The sequence below is a fragment of the Hyposmocoma kahamanoa genome, unplaced genomic scaffold, assembly GCF_003589595.1.
Source record: "Hyposmocoma kahamanoa isolate Upper Pololo Valley unplaced genomic scaffold, ASM358959v1 79, whole genome shotgun sequence".
Lineage (NCBI taxonomy): Eukaryota > Metazoa > Arthropoda > Insecta > Lepidoptera > Cosmopterigidae > Hyposmocoma > Hyposmocoma kahamanoa.
The window spans coordinates 3,406,820-3,426,244 of record NW_020653993.1 but is presented as its reverse complement, the minus strand read 5'-3'; the positions used below and the strand labels follow the sequence as shown (position 1 = coordinate 3,426,244).

General features: G+C 41.1%; 1 protein-coding gene across 1 annotated transcript in view; it reads left to right on the top strand.

Annotated features, from left to right (window-relative positions):
• The window catches only part of LOC113233520, a 30,216-nt gene that overhangs the window by 3,131 nt on the left and 7,660 nt on the right, over positions 1-19,425 (top strand). Inside the window, exons 4-14 of the mRNA XM_026468643.1 lie at positions 6,857-6,970; positions 7,558-7,587; positions 8,132-8,284; positions 9,741-9,848; positions 10,273-10,371; positions 11,095-11,244; positions 12,053-12,139; positions 12,573-12,668; positions 13,316-13,360; positions 14,275-14,427; positions 18,360-18,425. Of these exons, the coding sequence (XP_026324428.1) occupies positions 6,857-6,970; positions 7,558-7,587; positions 8,132-8,284; positions 9,741-9,848; positions 10,273-10,371; positions 11,095-11,244; positions 12,053-12,139; positions 12,573-12,668; positions 13,316-13,360; positions 14,275-14,427; positions 18,360-18,425 (1,101 nt within the window). The remainder of the gene's footprint in view (positions 1-6,856; positions 6,971-7,557; positions 7,588-8,131; positions 8,285-9,740; positions 9,849-10,272; positions 10,372-11,094; positions 11,245-12,052; positions 12,140-12,572; positions 12,669-13,315; positions 13,361-14,274; positions 14,428-18,359; positions 18,426-19,425) is intronic.

The window sequence follows — 19,425 nt, the reverse complement described above, 5'->3', positions numbered from 1 at the left end:
AACATTTCAAGTCGACGTTTTTTAAATAATATATTATTTAAAATTAATATTAATATTATTAACATATTAACATATTATTTACATACGAAGGGAAGTTGATAATTTGTAACATTTTTATATCTATTAATGGACCTAAAAAGTTCAATTAATCAAACAAAAGAATGTTTAATTTTGATCAATGAAACAAAACAAATATAAATCAATGACACGAACAAACAATATAATATTATTTAAAAATAATTTTAAATTAATATTAATATTAACATTAATTATAATATTAATATTAATAAAACTTCCCTTCGTATGTAAAAGCATTCCAGACTATTACAATCTCAACTAAAACTTGCATGGAGCAAATGAACCGTCACAGGATTAAACATTCGCGCATTCCAGTTTTCGAAAATTTGTCTTCGTGCTATCGTCATTCGCGCAAATGAACCATCGCACTTTTAAACTTTCCCGCTTTAAAAACCTTCGCGCATCTGACTATTCGTAAAAATAAGCGGTTGCGCATTATAGCTTGGCCGTCTTCGCATTATCGTCATTCGCGGAATCAGCATTCGCAATCACGTGGAAAACCCGTGAAAGGAGACGTGGCATTCCGGGGTAAATTGCAATAAGTTGAGGTATAGATTGAAAATGTTGTTATACATTAATGAGATTTTTTAAAATAATTCCACTATGTAATTTTGTTATGATTATTATTTATACAATTATTTATTTTTATTAACACAAAGATGGAACACACAGAAAAATTTCTTCAACCCGATTTGACTTGAACCCGTGACCACGCTGTACCGTAACGCTGCTCTAACCAACAGAGCTACAGGTCAAGTTATCGAAATTCGACTATGTATTTTTGCTAAAGATCTATCTTTTATACTGGATTTTTCGGCATTCTGCGCCGCTAGTGACATCTTGTGAGAGGTCTTCGAACCTTCCTCAATATTGTTATATTTTCCTATTTCAAAATATAAAAATCAACTAAAATTCACATTCTAAATACGTTATCGATTAATCTATAAATAATCGATTAATGTGAAAGAGCTTAGACGATTAAAATTAGGAAAACTCTACCAATCGATAATGCAATCGAAATAATTATATTCCTTGAAGTTTTCTATTTTTTTTTATAAACCAGGTGACGGAACGAACAAGTCGTGCGCCTGGTGGTGAGTGACACGCCTATCCATAACAGTTGCAATGCCACTCAGAGCTTTAAATCGCAAAGATTGTAAAGGCACTCCCACTGCAGCACCCGTTACCCTGAGACATAAGTTGACAAGCCCCATGTGCCTGTAACTTCACCAGCATCCTTACCCTTCCAAACCGGAACGCAGTAATGCTCACATTGTTGCTTGGCGGCAGAAATAGATAAGGTAGCAGCACTTCCCTAGACGAACTCCTTCACAAGGAGCTCTACTGTTAATTAGTATCGGTTAGGTACAGATTTATTAACTCCTTAATTAACTCGGATAATGAAGCATAAAAAAGTTGCCAGTTAATTTCGTGAAAAATTGTCATTTTGCAGATGAGGCTTTATTATACCATGGGTTCGAAATGATCAAGTAAAAATTTGCTGCGTTTGTATTGCGTAGTACATACGCAAGTAACAGTTTTCTAACATGAGTAAACAGGATTTAAAAATCGCGCGCGCACACGTTTCGGCGTTACTTGGATGGCATCATAAACAACTTTTGTTGCATGACTTTCTACATAAAACATAATTTTAACAAATTTTTGTTGACTATGCATTGACTTACAATTATATGGACGTCGGGTCCGCGCTAAAAAGTGTCCGCACTTGTAAAGCGCTAAAATCGTATACAGAGCGCCAAACTCCGCTTTAGTCTTCATTTGTTCGATTGACAGCGCGATACTGCGATGACATTACAATTTAAATTTCGAATAGGTTGACTTGGGATATTTTTTTCGTGGTTTTTGTATTAGACCCGTCGTCCATTTATTTGTAAGTCAATGTGACTATGTGACACTTTTTAGATCTGTATTTTGAAGTAAGGTAGTAACTTCAGACTTAGCAGGAGTTTTAAGAATGGTATGGTAACGGGTTTTCAATTCACGCTAGCGCTGGCTGCGTCAGAAGGACGGTTATGTTTTTCGAGTGTATGTTTTTATTTAAGTAAAATCTGACTAATTATTAAAAAGTTGTTGTTATTGATGTTGATACTGTAGTAACTGTGAGGTTGTGTTAGGTTAGTATTTTACGAATAATCCTGTGTATTTCAATATCACTGATGGTGTCGGTATATCGTTTTGTTTCAGATTGTCTCAGAAATAAGTCTCATAATAACCGTTTTTTTTATCTCTGGGAAACGCGTTACGCGTACCGCTCGGCTCGGGGGAAGCTGCGAGCGGTTATGTGTGACTCCCGGGCTCTAGCCCGGTATATACACTAAAACCCAGCGGTTAACCCCCACCGCCATAGCGAGGCGCCCCTGGATCCGCTTACGCATACTACAGGAACGCCTCGACGGATGGTCCGCGTGAGCGGACCCCGGCCTTCAGAGAGGCCTCGAGTGTCCCCACGGCTCACTACAGCGGGGGAAGAAGGTGGGCGTACTGCCTCCTTCGTCTCCCCAGCCGCCGTCTTCGGAGCGGGTCAGCGAGGGGGTCGTCCTCTCTGAGCCGTCCCGAGGCCTCCTTGTGCGAAAGTACGCTTTCACAGAAGGATGCCATTGCATCCCAACACCTCTGACTGTAGAGCATCGCGCCCACGATGGTCGATAGCGAGAGATCTCCGCCCACTACCGCGGTCAGGGAGTGCCGCTGGGGGCCCCATGCCGCACATTCTGCCACGGTATGACGCACTGTATCGACGGGAGCGCCACACTCGTGACAGACAGGGGTCGTCTCCCGACCTGCAACCCGGTGCAGGTATTCGCCGAAACATCCATGTCCGGTGAGAACCTGCACCAATCTGTAGAACAGAGACCCATATCGCCGGTCGACCCAGAGGATTAGGTGGGAGCGAACTGCCTCCACCGTCACTACGCCCGCGACTGGGGCCTCTAGGTCTTCCGTCCATTTCCGGATTAAGGCAGCGCGGCCCGCTGCCCTGATCCTCTCCAGGTCTTCGGCGCTCGGCCTTTCCCCCTGGGTTGCATGGCCGCTCGGTATCGGTACACTTCCGCGAGCACCTCCGCTTGGAGTTCCCAGTGAGGATCGCCCGCCAGAAGAGTGGCCGCCGTCCACGACACCGTGGAATAACCCCGGATCGCTCTCACCGCTATGACCCTCTGCGGCCTCCGCAAGAATGGTTTAAGTCGAGCGGTGAGAGCTTCCACCCAAACCGGTGCGCCGTACACCCTGTACGCATACTCCGGATTATTCCTGAGTACAGGCGCCTGCAAACCGAGTCTGGTCCGCCTACGTTCGGCAAGAGCCGTCCTAGGGCGGCAGCGGTACCCACCAGCTTCGGAGCGAGTTGGGCAAAATGCGTCCTGAAATTCCACCTCCCGTCCAGTACAAGGCCCAGATATTTCATCTGAGCCTTGACTGGGATCGTCTCCTCAAAAAGGGTGATCCTTGCCTCCCTAGGGCGTCCTTTGCGCGGGCCATGGAATAGGAGGGCCTCCGTTTTGTGTATACAGACCCTCAGGAACAACAGATGGATCCTTTCTACCACCAGAGATGTCACTACGGTGCTCAACCGCACGGCCTCTTTATAAGTCCTGCCCCGAGCAGTAACCCCGGGAAGGAGCGGACCGTGTAGGAGCCAGTCAAAGCCAACATTCCACAACATGGGCCCAGCACGGACCCCTGTGGAACGCCGCACCCGACGCGCCTCTGGTGTAGCCTCCCGTCTCTGCCCTCCTATAGAACCACCCTGTCCTGGAGGTACGCCTCCAAAAGCCTTCTGAGATAGGAAGATACTCCATGATACCGGAGCGCCTCTCTCAGTGTCTCGAACGGAAGGCTGTTGAAGGCGTTCTTGACGTCAAGGGAAACAGCCATGACCACCTCCCCCTTATCCACGGCGTCTGTCGTGAGACTCTTCAGGGCATCCAGGGCGTCGACAGTAGACCGCCCCGCCCTGAAGCCGTACTGGGCTTCCGAGAGACCAGGCCCCACCTCCTCGAGGTGCCTAACGAGACGGTTAGTGAGGACCCTCTCGAAGAGTTTGGCCGTCTCGTTCAACAGTACAATGGGCCTGTAGGCAGAAGGCGAGTCGATTGGACGACCCTCCTTCTGCAACAGACACAGTCGGCCCTGCTTCCATTGTTCCGGGAACTGCCCGCAACGTAGGTACGTGTCGAACAGTCCCCGGAGCAGCTCATTTAGGTATTCCGCTGCTAAGTACAGCACCCGACTCGGAACGCCGTCCGGTCCCGGTGCGGTCTTTTTGCCCCGTAGTCGGAACAGGGCTGCTGCTATTTTTCCCTCAGTAATAGAGGGGACCTGCGAGAGACCCTCCTCCGGTGAGGAGGGTGGGGCTATCACCGGGGGAGAGTACTCAGGAGGGTCTGGGTAAAGCCCCTACCACCCTTCGCAGGAGATCCAGGGCCATGGTCTCCGTGATGGGAGCGCTTTGGGCACGGAGTTTCTTCCGGACGACCCCATGGATCCCGATCTAACCCGGCCAGGATTTCTTCTCTGGCACGGGTTTTGGCCTGGCTTATTGCCAGCTGCAGAGACTTCTTCTTAAGGCGGTATGTCTCCCACAGCTGGCTTTCTATTTCCGGGGCATGGCCGTGACGGTGTCGGCACCGGACGTGGGCTCTCCGGGCAGCAATGCAGTCCGCTCGGAGTTTCGCGATCTCCTCCAACCACCAGTAGACCTGATGGCGGGGAGGTCGTCGCCGGACCCGGGGCATGGCCGCGTCGCACACTGCAGTTAGAGCAGTATGCAGGCGGCTCGCCAAATCGTCGGCGGTGACGCCCTCTCTCACTCCAGCAAAGAACCAGCGCTATACTATGGCAACTTCCTCGACCATCTCCCGGTCCAGCCGACTTAGCGCCCAGCGTGGGAAGCGACTCGGTCTACGAATCGAGGCGGAATGTCCAAGGACCGCGGAGACCTCGAAACGGATATATAGGTGGTCGTACAAGGTCTCCACGTCCTCCACCACTCTCCAGTTTCTGGTCCTGCGCGCGACCGCGGTAGTAGCGAACGAGACGTCCACTACGGACCCTCCCTGTTGTCGCACGCAAGTCTGAGCAGTCCCTCTATTCAGGAGGGACAAACCAGAGAGTATACTCCAGATCTGTACAGCACCACCTCGCGCGTCAGAGACGAGATTACCCCACGCTTGCGACTTCGCATTAAGATCGCCGAGGACAATAACTTGCTTCGGCGCTTGTCCTGACGGAGTCAAGAAATGTCTCAAACTCCGCCAGGGAGCGGTTGGGGGAGAAGTGCGTTCCAATTATTATGTACTCCCCCCACCCAGTCAGTACATACCCCGAGCCCCTTTCCGCCACTAGGCCGTCCAGGTCCCCTGCCCAGTTTTCGTGAGCAGGGATGTAGTACGGCTCGCAGGCCACCGCTAAGTCTATTTGCCACTGCGCCATGGACTGCAGGAGCAGATCTTGAGCTCCGGCGCAGTGGTTAAGATTCGACTGGAGAAAGCTAGTGTGTTGAGATGACATCATTCCGACATATTACTAGCCTCCTCCCGCGTCTGTTGGCGATCGACAGTAATGGCGGTCTGGGTCCTAGGGACCGCTTTTCGTTTCATTGGAGGTGGTTTGCAGCTCCTTCCCCCCAATGCGGTGGTCCGATGGACGTCCGGCGTCGGCGCAGACCACGCAGCGCAGCACGCCTTTGCAGTTGGAGGCCTGATGGCCCTCGTTGCCGCATCGAAAGCACAGGTCTTCACGACTGCTGCCCGAAGTACACATAGGCCTCGTATGGCCAAGGCCAAGGCACCGATAACAACGGAGCGGGCGCTGCTCTAGGGCTTGTACCTTCTCTATTTGTACTACGTGCAAAGCTCCAGCCGACCAGTATCCTCCCCGCTTCAGCCAGCGTCTTGGCTGTGCTTATTGCTGCACTATCACAGAGCCCATCCCGCCTGGGCCAGGGCGGATCTCCAAGACTTTAACCAGGTCTATTGTGCACTGCTCAGTCCTTGCCACCGCAGTGGCCACCTTCGCTTTAGTGGCTGAGTCGTCAAGAACCGAGATGTGGATATCCGCAGTCTTTGTGAGCCGGGTGACGCTGGCTACTCCGTCAAGTGCAAGGCGGAGCTGTTCCGCCAGCCGGTCGGCTGCCAGTGCACCCTGAGGTCCCGACAGCTCTAGCAACCTGGCCCCGATGGCCGACTGGCGGAACTTGACACCCTCTATGCCTAGCCCCGCCAGGTCAACGCGTGCCTCCGCTTCAGCCAGCGCCTGCGCATAGGTCACACCTTTCTGTGTCGCTTCAGGCAGCAGACTTATTACCACCGCGGCAGACTGCGGGGGCGTCTCATAATAACCTAACCTAACCTCAGTATAGAAATTTGTCTTATAATAACCTAACCAAACCTCAGTACAGAGTACTAAAAAAACCGACCTCAAAAGTTTACCACCCTTAGAGGTCGAATATTGTCTTCAAATTTAAATGGGACCACTTCTGAAGTACCCTCTTTCCAACAAAAAAGAATCATCAAAATCGGTTCACAATTAGCGGAGTTATCGCGTAACATACATATAAAAAAAAATATATACAGTCAAATTGAGAACTTCCTCCTTTTTTTAAATTGGGTTAAAAATAAAAAAAATAAATTAAAGCTTAACTCTCATGACCGACCGACACTGGCATAATTATTCTCCAAGAGAAGCCCGGAAAAAAAATAGTTTTTCAATAAAAACTAATTCAACAAAAGTAAGAGAATTTTAATTCCATTCGCAGACATATCTCGATACGGAAGAAGACTATCATTTATCAAGCGTGTCTAGCAGAGAACAGCAAGAAGTACAAACAGAAGAACCAGAAGCATTCAGTTCGATACAGACTATAGACCAAGTAAGTTTTGTATATTTTATATTTTTCATTATCAACCCATTTATACGTCCCAGTGCTGGGCACGGGTCTCCTTTCAGACGAGGGTTTAGGCCATAGTCCGCCGTGCTGGCCTAATGCGGGTTGGGGACTTCCCACGTTTTTCCGAGGGTAGTGAACCTTCTTCAACGTGTTGGTTTCATCACGATGCTTTCCTTCACCGAAAAGCTCATGATAAATTTCAAATTAAATTTCGCAAAGAAACAGAGACGTGAGAATCCGGATTCCAATCCACGGCCCTTTTCTTGAGAGTAGGTCAAACCATTAGGCTACCACGGCTTATTACAAGAGTGCGAATTACTAAACGTCATCAGTAAACTCAACTTTTAAACACAACAACATAATTTTGTCATAATATGGATCTTAAAGCACGTACCATAAATACCGGGTTTATATTTACTTCATTGAACATCGTAGTGTTTTTACTACCATGATATTCAATGATATGATATACAAAAGAGCAAATTCATAAATGTCATATATAAAAAGATACTCAAATTTTAATCAGAAAAACTATCAAAGCTTACTTTAAAAAAAAACATTATTTCCAGAGCCAACCGAACTTCAAGCGTAAGAAGAGTGTAAGTATCGCAATAAGAACCTTACATCGTGGTTTGATATATGCTATTTGAAATGTAACTACCTTTTTTTTTATAATTGTGTTAAGGTGTTGTCGCTGGAAAGAACTTTGCCATTAGGAAATGAAACTATTTTTCCGGATTTAACTCCAACAGTCAACCGTGACCATGGGACCTGTAAAGGGCCCGAAACGTCGGTTTGTTTGAAAAAACAAATATACGCGATTTAAATCCGGAAAAATAGTTTCATTTCCTATGTGTAACAATCGCGAAAACCTAAGAACTTTGCCATTGCTAGACCAGTTGAAGGAAAATTATAACAGACACCTCTAATTCACACTAAAGGAAATAGCAGCACTGCTTGGATGTAGAGATAATTAATGCGCACAAACAGAGATTCCAATAAAATTTTGCTGCATATACAATTTTCAGCGCTTCTTTATGTTATTTGAAGACAAAATCCTCTACGTCAAGGACACCTATGCTAAACAGTAGGACATTTTATAGTTTGACATAACAACAATACTGTAAAACAATTTATTCGCAGGTACATGAATTGCCCAAAAACTATAAAAATGAAATTGAAGCAGGAGAATTAGCCAATATGGTGCAGAACAAACGTCATTTTGTTCCAATGAAATATGATTATGGTGATTTAGGACGGCGTTTTATGTTGCGAGATCCATACACCAAAATTCAGGTCAGTTCGTTCATATTCAGTTTTATATAAGGTCACTAACGTCATACAGCCCAACAGCAAACCGCTCCAGGCCATTTTAGGAAACCAACTTTTTTGTACATTGTTGATTAAAAGATTCAGGCGTTACAGTGAAAATTAAATGGTGCTAATTAGCTGCGCCAGTGTTTAATATTTTTTTCATGAAGTTTCTGATTAACCGCTCACGCGATGCGCTCCTCCTACCGCAAAATGGCGGATATTTGGTTTCGCAAATTAGAAAAGCATTCAGTTTAAATACAAGTTTTTATAAATAAAAATTATTATTCTGCATTGCTAAATAAATATCCTCCGTACTACCAACAAAAACATCTCAAATATAATGCAGTAATACACCGTAAATCCTGCACTTAAAAAGCACTAATGAAATTTTTGGTGTACTTGGATAAATATGATAATATTCCGTTTGAGTGGTTCTAATGTTTACCATGAAATTACTCCTTAAAGTATAGTTTATAAACATTTATATTCAGGGTAAACTTAAAAAACGCTACCTACGGTATGTTTTCAATAAATAAACACCGAAATCACCAGCCCAAACAATAACACTCACGATTGTCGTGACGTATTTTTGAAGTTGTTTATTTTTTTAAATGACAGACCCAGGCATTAAAAACTGTATGGTTTGCTAGAGTAGTTACCGAAATAGTAATTAATATTAGTTCTTTTACCTTTTATAAGTTCGATATCCGATAAATCGGTATAAAATCATCACGCGCACCTCTAGGTGTGGTATGCGTCTACGGCTGCATGTATCGCGTGAGCGGATAGACGCTATGCCAACTAAAAAAGTTGTTACACACCAAAAACAAAGATCTGCAACAAGCACATAAAAAATTCGTAAGGTTAGTAGTTCGTTCCGTGGCTATGGGGTTATTATTATTATTGGGGTTAGTCTATGGAGCACGTCGAGTAAAAGAAAAACTAATGCTGTCATGTAAACCATCAACAATCAGCAAACAGTTGGCATAGCGTCCAGTACCGTTTGTTGGAAGACGTTGGTTCGAATCCAGCCGAATCGAAGAATTTTTTTTAAGTGTTCAATGGCTGTAATAATTAATTACATCTATTCAGTTGTCACTACCATCTCTATCCCAGATATTCTTAAATTCTATAATATAGACATTAGCTTTATGTTACATCAGTGATTGCCTAGTTGGGAGAACGGTTGCTTCTATACGGAAAGGTCTGGGTTGAAATAATAATGGAGGGACAGCAACACTGAGTAATTTAGAATCACGTTAAAACAAATTTTTGCTTGCTTTCACGGGCAATGGAAATACGATGATAAAACCTACTTGACTCTTCCAAGGCGTGTAAACTTCTGAGTTCGCAGTGGATCTTGGAGGAAACACCTCGATCCAGTATTTCATTACAACATGCGTTGCTGTAAATGAAACTTTATATACCTGTATTTCAGGAAACGAATAATTGGAGTAATGTGGCTCCACAAATATTAGTCTTGAATAAAAAGAAAAAGAATAGTAAGAAGAAACACATCCTATCACGACATAAGAAGCACGGCCAGGTAAATTATCAAGCAAGTAATAAATAAAACAAAATTGAGACTAGAAGTGCGCCTTGATGAACGCCTATGTACAAATAGCGTAAGGCGTCACACTCGGCATCCCGAAGGCTGCCGAAGCATCTCGAAGGCTGCAGAAGTATCCCCAAGACTACTGAGACATCCTGTATATTTCAATATCACTGATAGTGTTGGTACATTGTTTTATTTTGTATTTTCGCAGAAGCCGAAATAGGCTGAAAGAGCAGTGTTAAGTAGTAAATTATGATGATGATATATGTACAATATGATAATATAAATGATAAATAAAAATAAAAATGACTAGACACATAGCATAATTCTACTAGAAAAGCCAGAACCTAAAAAAGTATGTTTTTCAATTAAAGTGAATTTCAGAAAAGTAAAGAAATTTTAAATCAATTTGCAGGAGTATTTCGATACGGAAGAATTGTTATCCAGCTTGTCTGCCTCAGCAGAAGAAGAAGAAGAAGCATTCGAAGTAAAATATTCACAATCCTCGATAGAAGTAAGCTTTGTTTGTTTTATATTTGCCTGTAAATTATTACAAAATGTTGTCAAATCAAGTCAGTCAGTCAGTATCGGTATATGTGCATAATGCGTAACCAAACAGGTTGTTGCTGTCCGAAAGTTGCTCGTACCTGCCCCTCACTTCGATCACCTATATCGTCTTCGTGGATGCGACACTTCACAAACATATTATATAGTTAACATTTTAAATTGTTTTAAAAATATTATAATTTAATTTTATTTTTGAGTATAATCTCATTTACATAGTATAAATATTTTACGTGTCTACATAGTTACTTGCATGTACATTTTCTGTTATGTTGGTTTTTCCTGTTTATGTTTTGTTGATTTTTTAAATTGCTGGCAGCGGCTCACTCGCCACGGGCTTGCTGAAAATCAGCTCCACAATACGGTTCTTTTTTTTAAAAGAGAAACCGTATGACGGTAAATTACTACTTATTCATATAAATTGTAGTAATGTTCTACTTATTTTCTTTTTTTAAATTATATTTGTCCTTTTTTGCTTATACATATGCGTGTCTGCGTTTGTACCATAAACAATTTTCTTTCTTTCTTCTTTCTTCTTTCTTCTTTACGTCATTTGAAAGCAAAATCCTCTACGTTAAGGACACCTATGCTAAACAGTAGGACATATAGTTTGACATAACAACAAAACTTCCTTAGCCTGTCTGATTGACTATATAAAACTATTTATTCGCAGGAACATGAATTGCCCAAAAACTATAAAAATGAAATGGAAGCAGGAGAGTTAGCCAACATGGTGCAGAATAAACGTCATTTCGTTCCAATGAAATATGATTATGATGATTTAGGACGGCGTTTTATGTTGCGAGATCCATACAAAATTCAAGTCAGTTCATTCATATTCAGTTTTATATAAGGTCACTAACGTCACACAGCCCAAAAGCAAACCGCTCTAGGCCATTTTATGAAACTATTATATATTTATTCATTATTGATTAAAATATTTAGTTGTTACAGTGAAAATTAAATGGTGCTAATTAGCTGCGCTAGTGTTTAATATTTTTTTCATTAAGTTTCTGAATAGACGCTATGCCAACTAAAAAAGTCGTTAAAACACCAAAAACAAAGATCTGCAACAAGCACATAGAAAACATCGTAAGGTTAGTAGTTCGTTCCGTGGCTTAGTTGGGGTTGGTCTATGGAGCACGTCGAGTAAAAGAAAAACTAATGCTGTCATGTAAACCATCAACAATCAGCAAACAGTTAGCATAGCGTCTAGCACCGTTTGTTGGAAGACGTTGGTTCGAATTGAAGGATTTTTTTAAGTGTTCCATCTTTCTATTAATAATTAATTACATCTATTCAGTTGTCACTACCATCACAGTCCCAGATATTCTTAAATTCTATAATGTAGATATTAGCCGTAAGTTACATCAGTGATAGCCTAGTTGGGAGAACGGTTGCTTCTATAGGGAAAGGTCTGGGTTGAAATAATAATGGAGGGACAGCAACACTGAGTTCTAAATTTTCGCTTGCTTTTACGGGCAATTTAAATACGATGGTGAAACCTACTTCACTCTTCCAAAGGGTGTAAACTCCTAAGTCCGCAATGGATCTTGCAGGAAGCAGCTTGATCCAGTATTTCATTCCAACATGCATTGATGGAAATGAAACTCTATATAGCTGTATTTCAGGAAACGAATAATTTGAGTAACGTGGATCCACAAATATTAGTCTTGAATAAACAGGAACGTATCCAACCACAACCTAAGCAAGACCAGGTAAATTATCAAGCAAGTAATAAATAAAACAAAATTGGGAATAGAGGTGCGCCTTGATGAACGCCTATATGCAAATAGCGTAAGGCGTCATACTCGGCGTCCCGAAGCCTGCCGAAGCATCTTGAAAGCTGCCGAAGTATCCCCAAGACTACTGACTGCTACTGAGGCATTCTGCATATTTCAATGTCACTGATAGTGTTGGTACATTGTTTTATTTCGTATTGTCGCAAAAGCCGAAATAGGCACAAAGAGCAGTGTTAAGTAGTAAATAATGATAATGATATATATAATATGATAATATAAATGATAAATAAAAATAAAAATGACTAGACACATAGCATACTTCTATTGGAAAAGCCAAAACCTAAAAAAACGTTTTTTTCAATTAAAGTGAATTCAAAATGGTTTTTAGAAACTTTAAATCAATTTGCAGGAGTATTTCGATAAGGGAGAACTTTTATCCAGCTTGTCTACCTCAACAGAAGAAGAACACACAGAAAAAGGTTCACAATACTCCTACTCGATACAAGTAAGTTTTGTTTGTTTTATATTTGCCTGTAAATTATTACAAAATGTTGCCAAAACGTGGATCTTGAAACTTACTTACTCTATGTGCTTGTTGTAGATAATTGTTTTGATTTGAACGGCTTCTTTTGCCGTCAACGCCACCCGTGATCAACTTATCAAAGATTCTTACTATGCGGACCCATCTTTGCTAAGACCAAATAGAAGCATTCGAAAGCCAAAACTTTAAATTCAGCAATTTTCACTAATAAAACATATAAAATATATGACGAAGACTTGAGTTTGAAATTCATTAAGCAAATTTTTGGACCACATCATCTCCTATTAAATAAATATCAATTCGTATCAATTGCGGACATCCATCACAAGTGCTTACGTTACATGAAAGTCATAAAAATAATACAAACTTCATAAATCAAGTTATATGAACATATAATGTGCAATCATGTAACTCTCCTACTTAAGCATAAAAAGTGACAGCTAGTTTCGTTCGTGAAATCTGTAAGCCTCTCTCGTGAAAAGTCGCAATTTTGCAGATGTGGCCTTATTAGAAGAGTGCGAATTAACAACCGTCATACATAAAGAGATACTCCACTTTTAATCATAACAACTATCTAAAGGCATAGGTACTCAAAAAAATTTTATTTCCAGAGCCACCCAAAGTTCAAAAGTATGATGGGCAAAGTAAATAAAAATGTGAGTATCGCACTAGTAATAAGAACCTTGCATCGTGGTTTTTTTTTTGTATTTGTTATTTGGAATGTACTACTTTTGCTTTATAACTGTGTTAAGGTGTTGGCACTGGCAAATGCTTTGCCATCGCTACACCATCTGAAGGAAAATTATAACAGACACCTCTAACTCACATTATAGGAAATAACAGCATTGCTTGGCTGCAGAGATGCACTACTATCTCTGCAGTTTATCAATGCTGCTATTTCCTTTAACAGAGAATCTTATAAAATTTTGCTGCATATGCAATCTTCAGCGCTTCTTTATATCATTTGAAGGCAAAATCTTCTACGTCAAGGACACCTACGCTAAACAGTAGGACATTTTATAGTTTGACGTAATAACAATACTTCCTTAGCCTGTGTGAATGACTAAATATAACAATTTATTCGCAGGAACACGAATTACGTAACGTAACGTTGCGTGTTTTTTTACATATTTACTATTTCAAATGTTTTATAATTTTGTTATGATGTTCACACTGCTAGACCAACTGAAGAGAAAAAATTATAACATCCACCTCTAAAGACATTAAAGGAAATAGAAACACTCCTTGGCTTGTAGAGATAAACAGTGCACACAGAGAACCCAATCAAATTTTGCTGCATATGCAAATTTCAGCGCTCCTTCTTTATATCTTTTAAAGTCTTCAAGAACACCTATTTGAAACAGTAAGACATTTATAGGTTGACATAATGGCAGTACTTCCAGTACCAGTCTCTCACAAAACAGTCTGACCAATTTTTAGTCTTGTATTTAACCTTAAGTTCCTTATTCTTAAGCCTGTTTTGTGATTGAGAAATAAATAAAACTTCATTCATTCATTCATTCATTTCATTAACCTGTCTGAATGGCTTAATAGAACAATTTGCTCGCAGGAAAAGGATTTGTACAAAAACTATGAAAATGAAATTCAAGCAGGAGAGTTAGCTGACATGGTGCAGAATAAACGTCATTTTGTTCCAATGAAATATGATTATGATGGTTTAGGACGGCGTTTTATGTTGCGAGATCCATACACCAAAGTTCAAGTTAGTTCATTTCTATTCAGTACACAGCCACGACGTCACACGGCCCCAGCACGCGCTACAGTGAACATTAAATGGTGCTGATCAGCTGCGCTTGTGTTGAATATTTTTTTGATGCAGTTAGGCCGAAGAAAATATCTTAGATTACACTTCGGAAAAGCGCCGAACAATGAACAAATTCTGAGAATGCCTTGCAGAATCGGTCGGATATATTTTTGGTTCTGGTATTTGCAGAGGTCCCAGGTTCGATTCCCGGGCCGGGAGAAATATTTGTATGGCCTACAATTGTTTCTCTCGTGAGTTTGGGTGTAATTTGTGGTTGTCTAAGTGTGTGTCCATGGCACCCGCGACACAGGGTTTCCCTAGTGCGGGGCTATGTTGAGTGTGTGCGTTATTTATTTATTTATTATTTATTAATTTGCGGCTGTATAAATTTTCTTGTCTTGTATAAATTTTATGCGGAGAAAAGGTGGTAAAATTAACGGCGTGGAAGAAATATTGAACACATGGTCAGCTATTACTACTTAGGGGGTCATATAACATTTTCCAGAAATAACGTTAGTAACCTCGAAGGTAATTTTGAGAGGAAAATGTTTCTTCTTTTAAACCTAACTTAACCTAGCCTAACCGGATCTAATCGTGTCTTTGCGATAAACATCCAACATATCCTGAAAGAAGAACGGTTTCGTTATAATTCGGTTTTCGGTTTAATAATATAAAATATTCGAGTTTGTGATAGGTTACCCCACTTAGGGTCTTAACTGAAAATCAGTGCTGGGAACGCATTACGTTTTCCAGTAAATTCAGAGATTGTCCTTTTGTTTCTGCGGCTGGCACCACACAAAGTATCTCTATATCTAGTGTTATTTTTATTATTTGTGTGAATAATTTGTGTTTTAATTTAATAATTTTTTTATATACATACTTTTTACTTTTTTTACTTTGTTTTTACTTTTGTTTCGTAATTGTTTTACGTTGAATGTTTTAATCATGTTTTGTTTAATAATGTTTGATAACCTTTGCTGGTTTCGCGTAGTAATTAATTTACTGCCATTTTTATAGTAGATTATTGTATCTATGTGGATATTCTAGATAGTACACCTGGATATTATAATTTCGTAACTCTGGTACCTACTCGTGAAAACTGGAAAGATTCCGTGTTTCTACACCCGGTAATTGACTATCTTATACATTTTAGTGGAATCCAACATGGCGCTAGGCAGACGTGTAGCTTGTCGGTACCTTTCAATTTCACTTTTTCACTAACCAATCAATGATGCCGCGCACTTTGCGTAGAATACTACGGCCCAGCCGCGCAGTTTATGATATAATTATAGCCCATGTGTGAAGTAAAGTGATTTCTGCCGCCAAGCACTAATGTAGTCAGCATTACTGTGTTCCGGTTTTGAAGGAGTTATATATATAGAGTTATTAGGTGGTGGTGAAATTATAGACACATGCGACGTCTTCAACTTCTATCACAGGGTGACGGGCGCAGTGGCAGTGACGGTCAGATCTTTGCGATTTAAAGCTCCGAGTGACACTGTCACAATTATGGACAGGCGTGTAGTAAACCATCAGGCCTACGACTTGTTCGTCACGTCACTTGATATTATAAAAAAAAATAAAAAAGTTTAGCCCACACACTGGCCCTTTGATGATGTGGATTATATTATCGAAGAATAATGGCTTTATCCTTTTCCGACGTGCAGGCTTCATCGTAATATTTTCTTTAATGTATATAAACCAAAAAGAGACGCAGGCCCTCTCCTAGTGGATATGGAACACAGTAAACAGTATACACATTCGTCAAAGACAAAGTAAGCTTTAATTAGAACTACAATTAAAGCCACGATAGACCTTTTAAAAGTTTAATTATATTACTAGTAAAGGCTAAGAAAGTCAATATTTTAAGCAGCATATGGTGTGGTCACAAAAATCGCTCCAACTCCAGTAACAGCTCAAGTTAATATGTCTAATTTTGTGTAACCCATTGAAATAATAATTGATGTATTGTGTATAATTGATGTATTTCCGATACAGCAGTCTTTCAGTTGTCATTACCATGTGTGCCCCAGATATTCTCAATTCTATAATACAATTGTTAGCTTTATGCAAAAAAGCCTGGGTTCAATTGCTACTGCAGGGCCTGCTACACTGAGTCATTTAGAATCACGTTAAAACAAATTTTCGCTTGCTTTCACGGTCAATGGAAATACGATTATGAAACCTACTTTACTCTTTCAAGGCGTGTAAAGTCTTGAGTCGGCAATGGATCTTGGAGAAAACTTGCTTGATCCAGTATTTCATTCCACATGGGTTTATGGAAAAAAAACTTGATACATCATATACCTCTTTTTTAGGAAAGGAGTAATTTGGGTAATGTGGATTCACAATTATTCGTCTTGAATAAACGGAAAGACATCCAACCAGAACGTAAGAAAGCAAGGAAGGTAAATTATCACGCAAGTAATAGCTAAAACAAAATCGGGAATAGAACTACGCCTTGATGAACGCCGCTAAAGAAATAGCGTAAGGCTTCGCACGAAGCATCCCGAAGGCTGCCAAGACATCCTGTATATTTCAATATCACCAATAGTGTGTGTTTCGTATTGTCCCAGAATCCGAAATAGACTTAAATAACAGTTTTCTAAATAGTAAATTATATAAAAATTTCGTAGCAGTAGAGTTCCTTGTAAAAGAGTTCGTTCAGGAAAGTACTGCCACCTTACCAATTTCTGCAACTTGTGGTTTCCTCGATAGAAAAAAAATCCGAAGTTATCTCTAAAAAACAAAATAAACCTAACGGCCTAAATACTTCAAGGAAGGTCATCAGTTTTTGGTATATTTTTTTATAATATTAGGTGACGGGGCGAACAATTCGTGCGCCTGATGGTAAGCTACACGCCTATCCATAACAGTCGCAGTGCTATTCAGAGCTTTAAATCGCAGAGATCTGAGGGCACTGCCACTGCGCCGTCACACTGAGACAACAGTTGACAAGTCCCATGTGCCTGCAATTTCACCAGTACCCTTATCCTTCAAAACAGGAACACATTAATGCCGACATTACTGCTGCATCACGGTTGACTGACAACCTTTGATTGTCAACCGTGACCATGGGACCTGTAAAGGGCCCGAAACGTCGGTTTGTTTGAAAAAACAAATATACGCGATTTAAATCCGGAAAAATAGTTTCATTTCCTATAACTAATTAAACTAATAAATAATTGAATGAAACTAACAATGTCAAGTGTATACAGGAAATGTCAATATTGATTCTTAATAACTAACAAATGTACATTACAGTATAATACGGTGAATGTCAAATTCATTAATAAATATAATAATTTAATTATTTATTAAGTACTTTGAGTGTACTCTGTTACTTAGTAAAGGGACTTTTCCAATAAAAGGTGCTACAGTCTGCACCTGAACGTTTCCTCACAACATTCGTTTGTTAACTCGGCAGGTAGGTGCTCATAGTAGGTCGGTCCTATAACCCGCAGGATTTTTTCGTGAAGTGCAGTGCGACGTGGTACTGATCGGACTCGTCCCGCACGACGGGAGCATCCACCCATCATCTCCACTCGCCCAAACTGTGCTAAGTGCTTCCGCGTGAGCACAATGAGCTCAAAAACATATTGCGAGTAGTGGGTCATTTTTCGGTGTACACCAAACAGCGCCTTGCAGGATTGCCTCTGGATTATGCCAATCATAGTTCGTAATGCTCGCACGAAAGTGTCCTATTTCGGCCGTCAGACGTGGAGGTTGTGTCGCTTGGGCTTACACACGGCTTTAAAAACTTATACCATACCCACGCATACACGGAGCGTATAAAATACCTAAAATCAAATCAAAAGCGCCAGAAGCTCGGTGCCCTCTTAAGGATAGTAGGTTCCTACAACTAATCGAAATAAATATTTTATTTACAGAAAAGAAAGCATAATGCAGACCAAGCTAATGAAATCGCAACTGAAAACACGGATAGTATTGAAGTCGTAAGTTTTATACTACACAAAGTTTCTTTCAACTAGACACGTGGCGGTGCGTCTATCAACGAGCAAATAATTAAGTGTAACTTTTAATTTTTTTTTTTAAACTGAGAACGAGTTTGTGGAATTACATCTATTTGACAAGTCTTATTGAAATCGGTTAACGGAAAGCGGGTGAAATCCAATAAACTGGTTTTTCCCCTAATCCATCTTTAAATTTAAATCGAACCACTACTCCGGTGCCTCAGTAGAAACCGGTTTCTAATATAAGAACTTCTTGCAAATTATTCTCGACCCTCTATAATTCAAAATCTATTTTACTGTACACACTTGTTCGATGGATAAACGATTCGAATGAACTAAGAACTCACTTTTTATGCTGGGTTCTCACGGCCTGTGATTTCAAAGGCCGCTCCGCGCCGCGCCGATTTGAACAGGCGAACTAGGACCACAGGCGAGACCAGGCGGCCTCGGGCCGCACGTGTAGTTGCGTATACATGCACCAGAATACTCTGGTGTGTGTGGAGAGCTCTAATGTAATTGTAGGTACTATTCGAAAATATCAGTGACCACTTTTATGTTGTACAGTAGATACAACAAAAACTTAATAAAAAGAACAAGAAGAAAAGACGCCGCTGGGTGGTATTATTCAACAAGAACAGATCGAGATAACTTCTTAAGATTCTATTGAATTGAACATACGTACTTTGCTTTACCGATTCATATTAATTATTCAAATTAACACTGTCAAACAAGGAATAATCGTCAAACGCACGTGCTCTCGCACCGCCCCCTTGAAGATACCGCAGATATACGCAGAGAATCCGATGGGCTTTCGCAGGCGAGCCCGCTCGTGCTCGGACGGCCCTCTCCCACAGTGCGTTGGCGCGAGCTCATACGGAGCGGCCCATGACACCACGGGCCGTGAGAAGCCAGCATTACTCCTCTACTGCTATTTGAAGATATATGTATAAATACATTTAAAATTACCGGTTCTCCTTGAAAC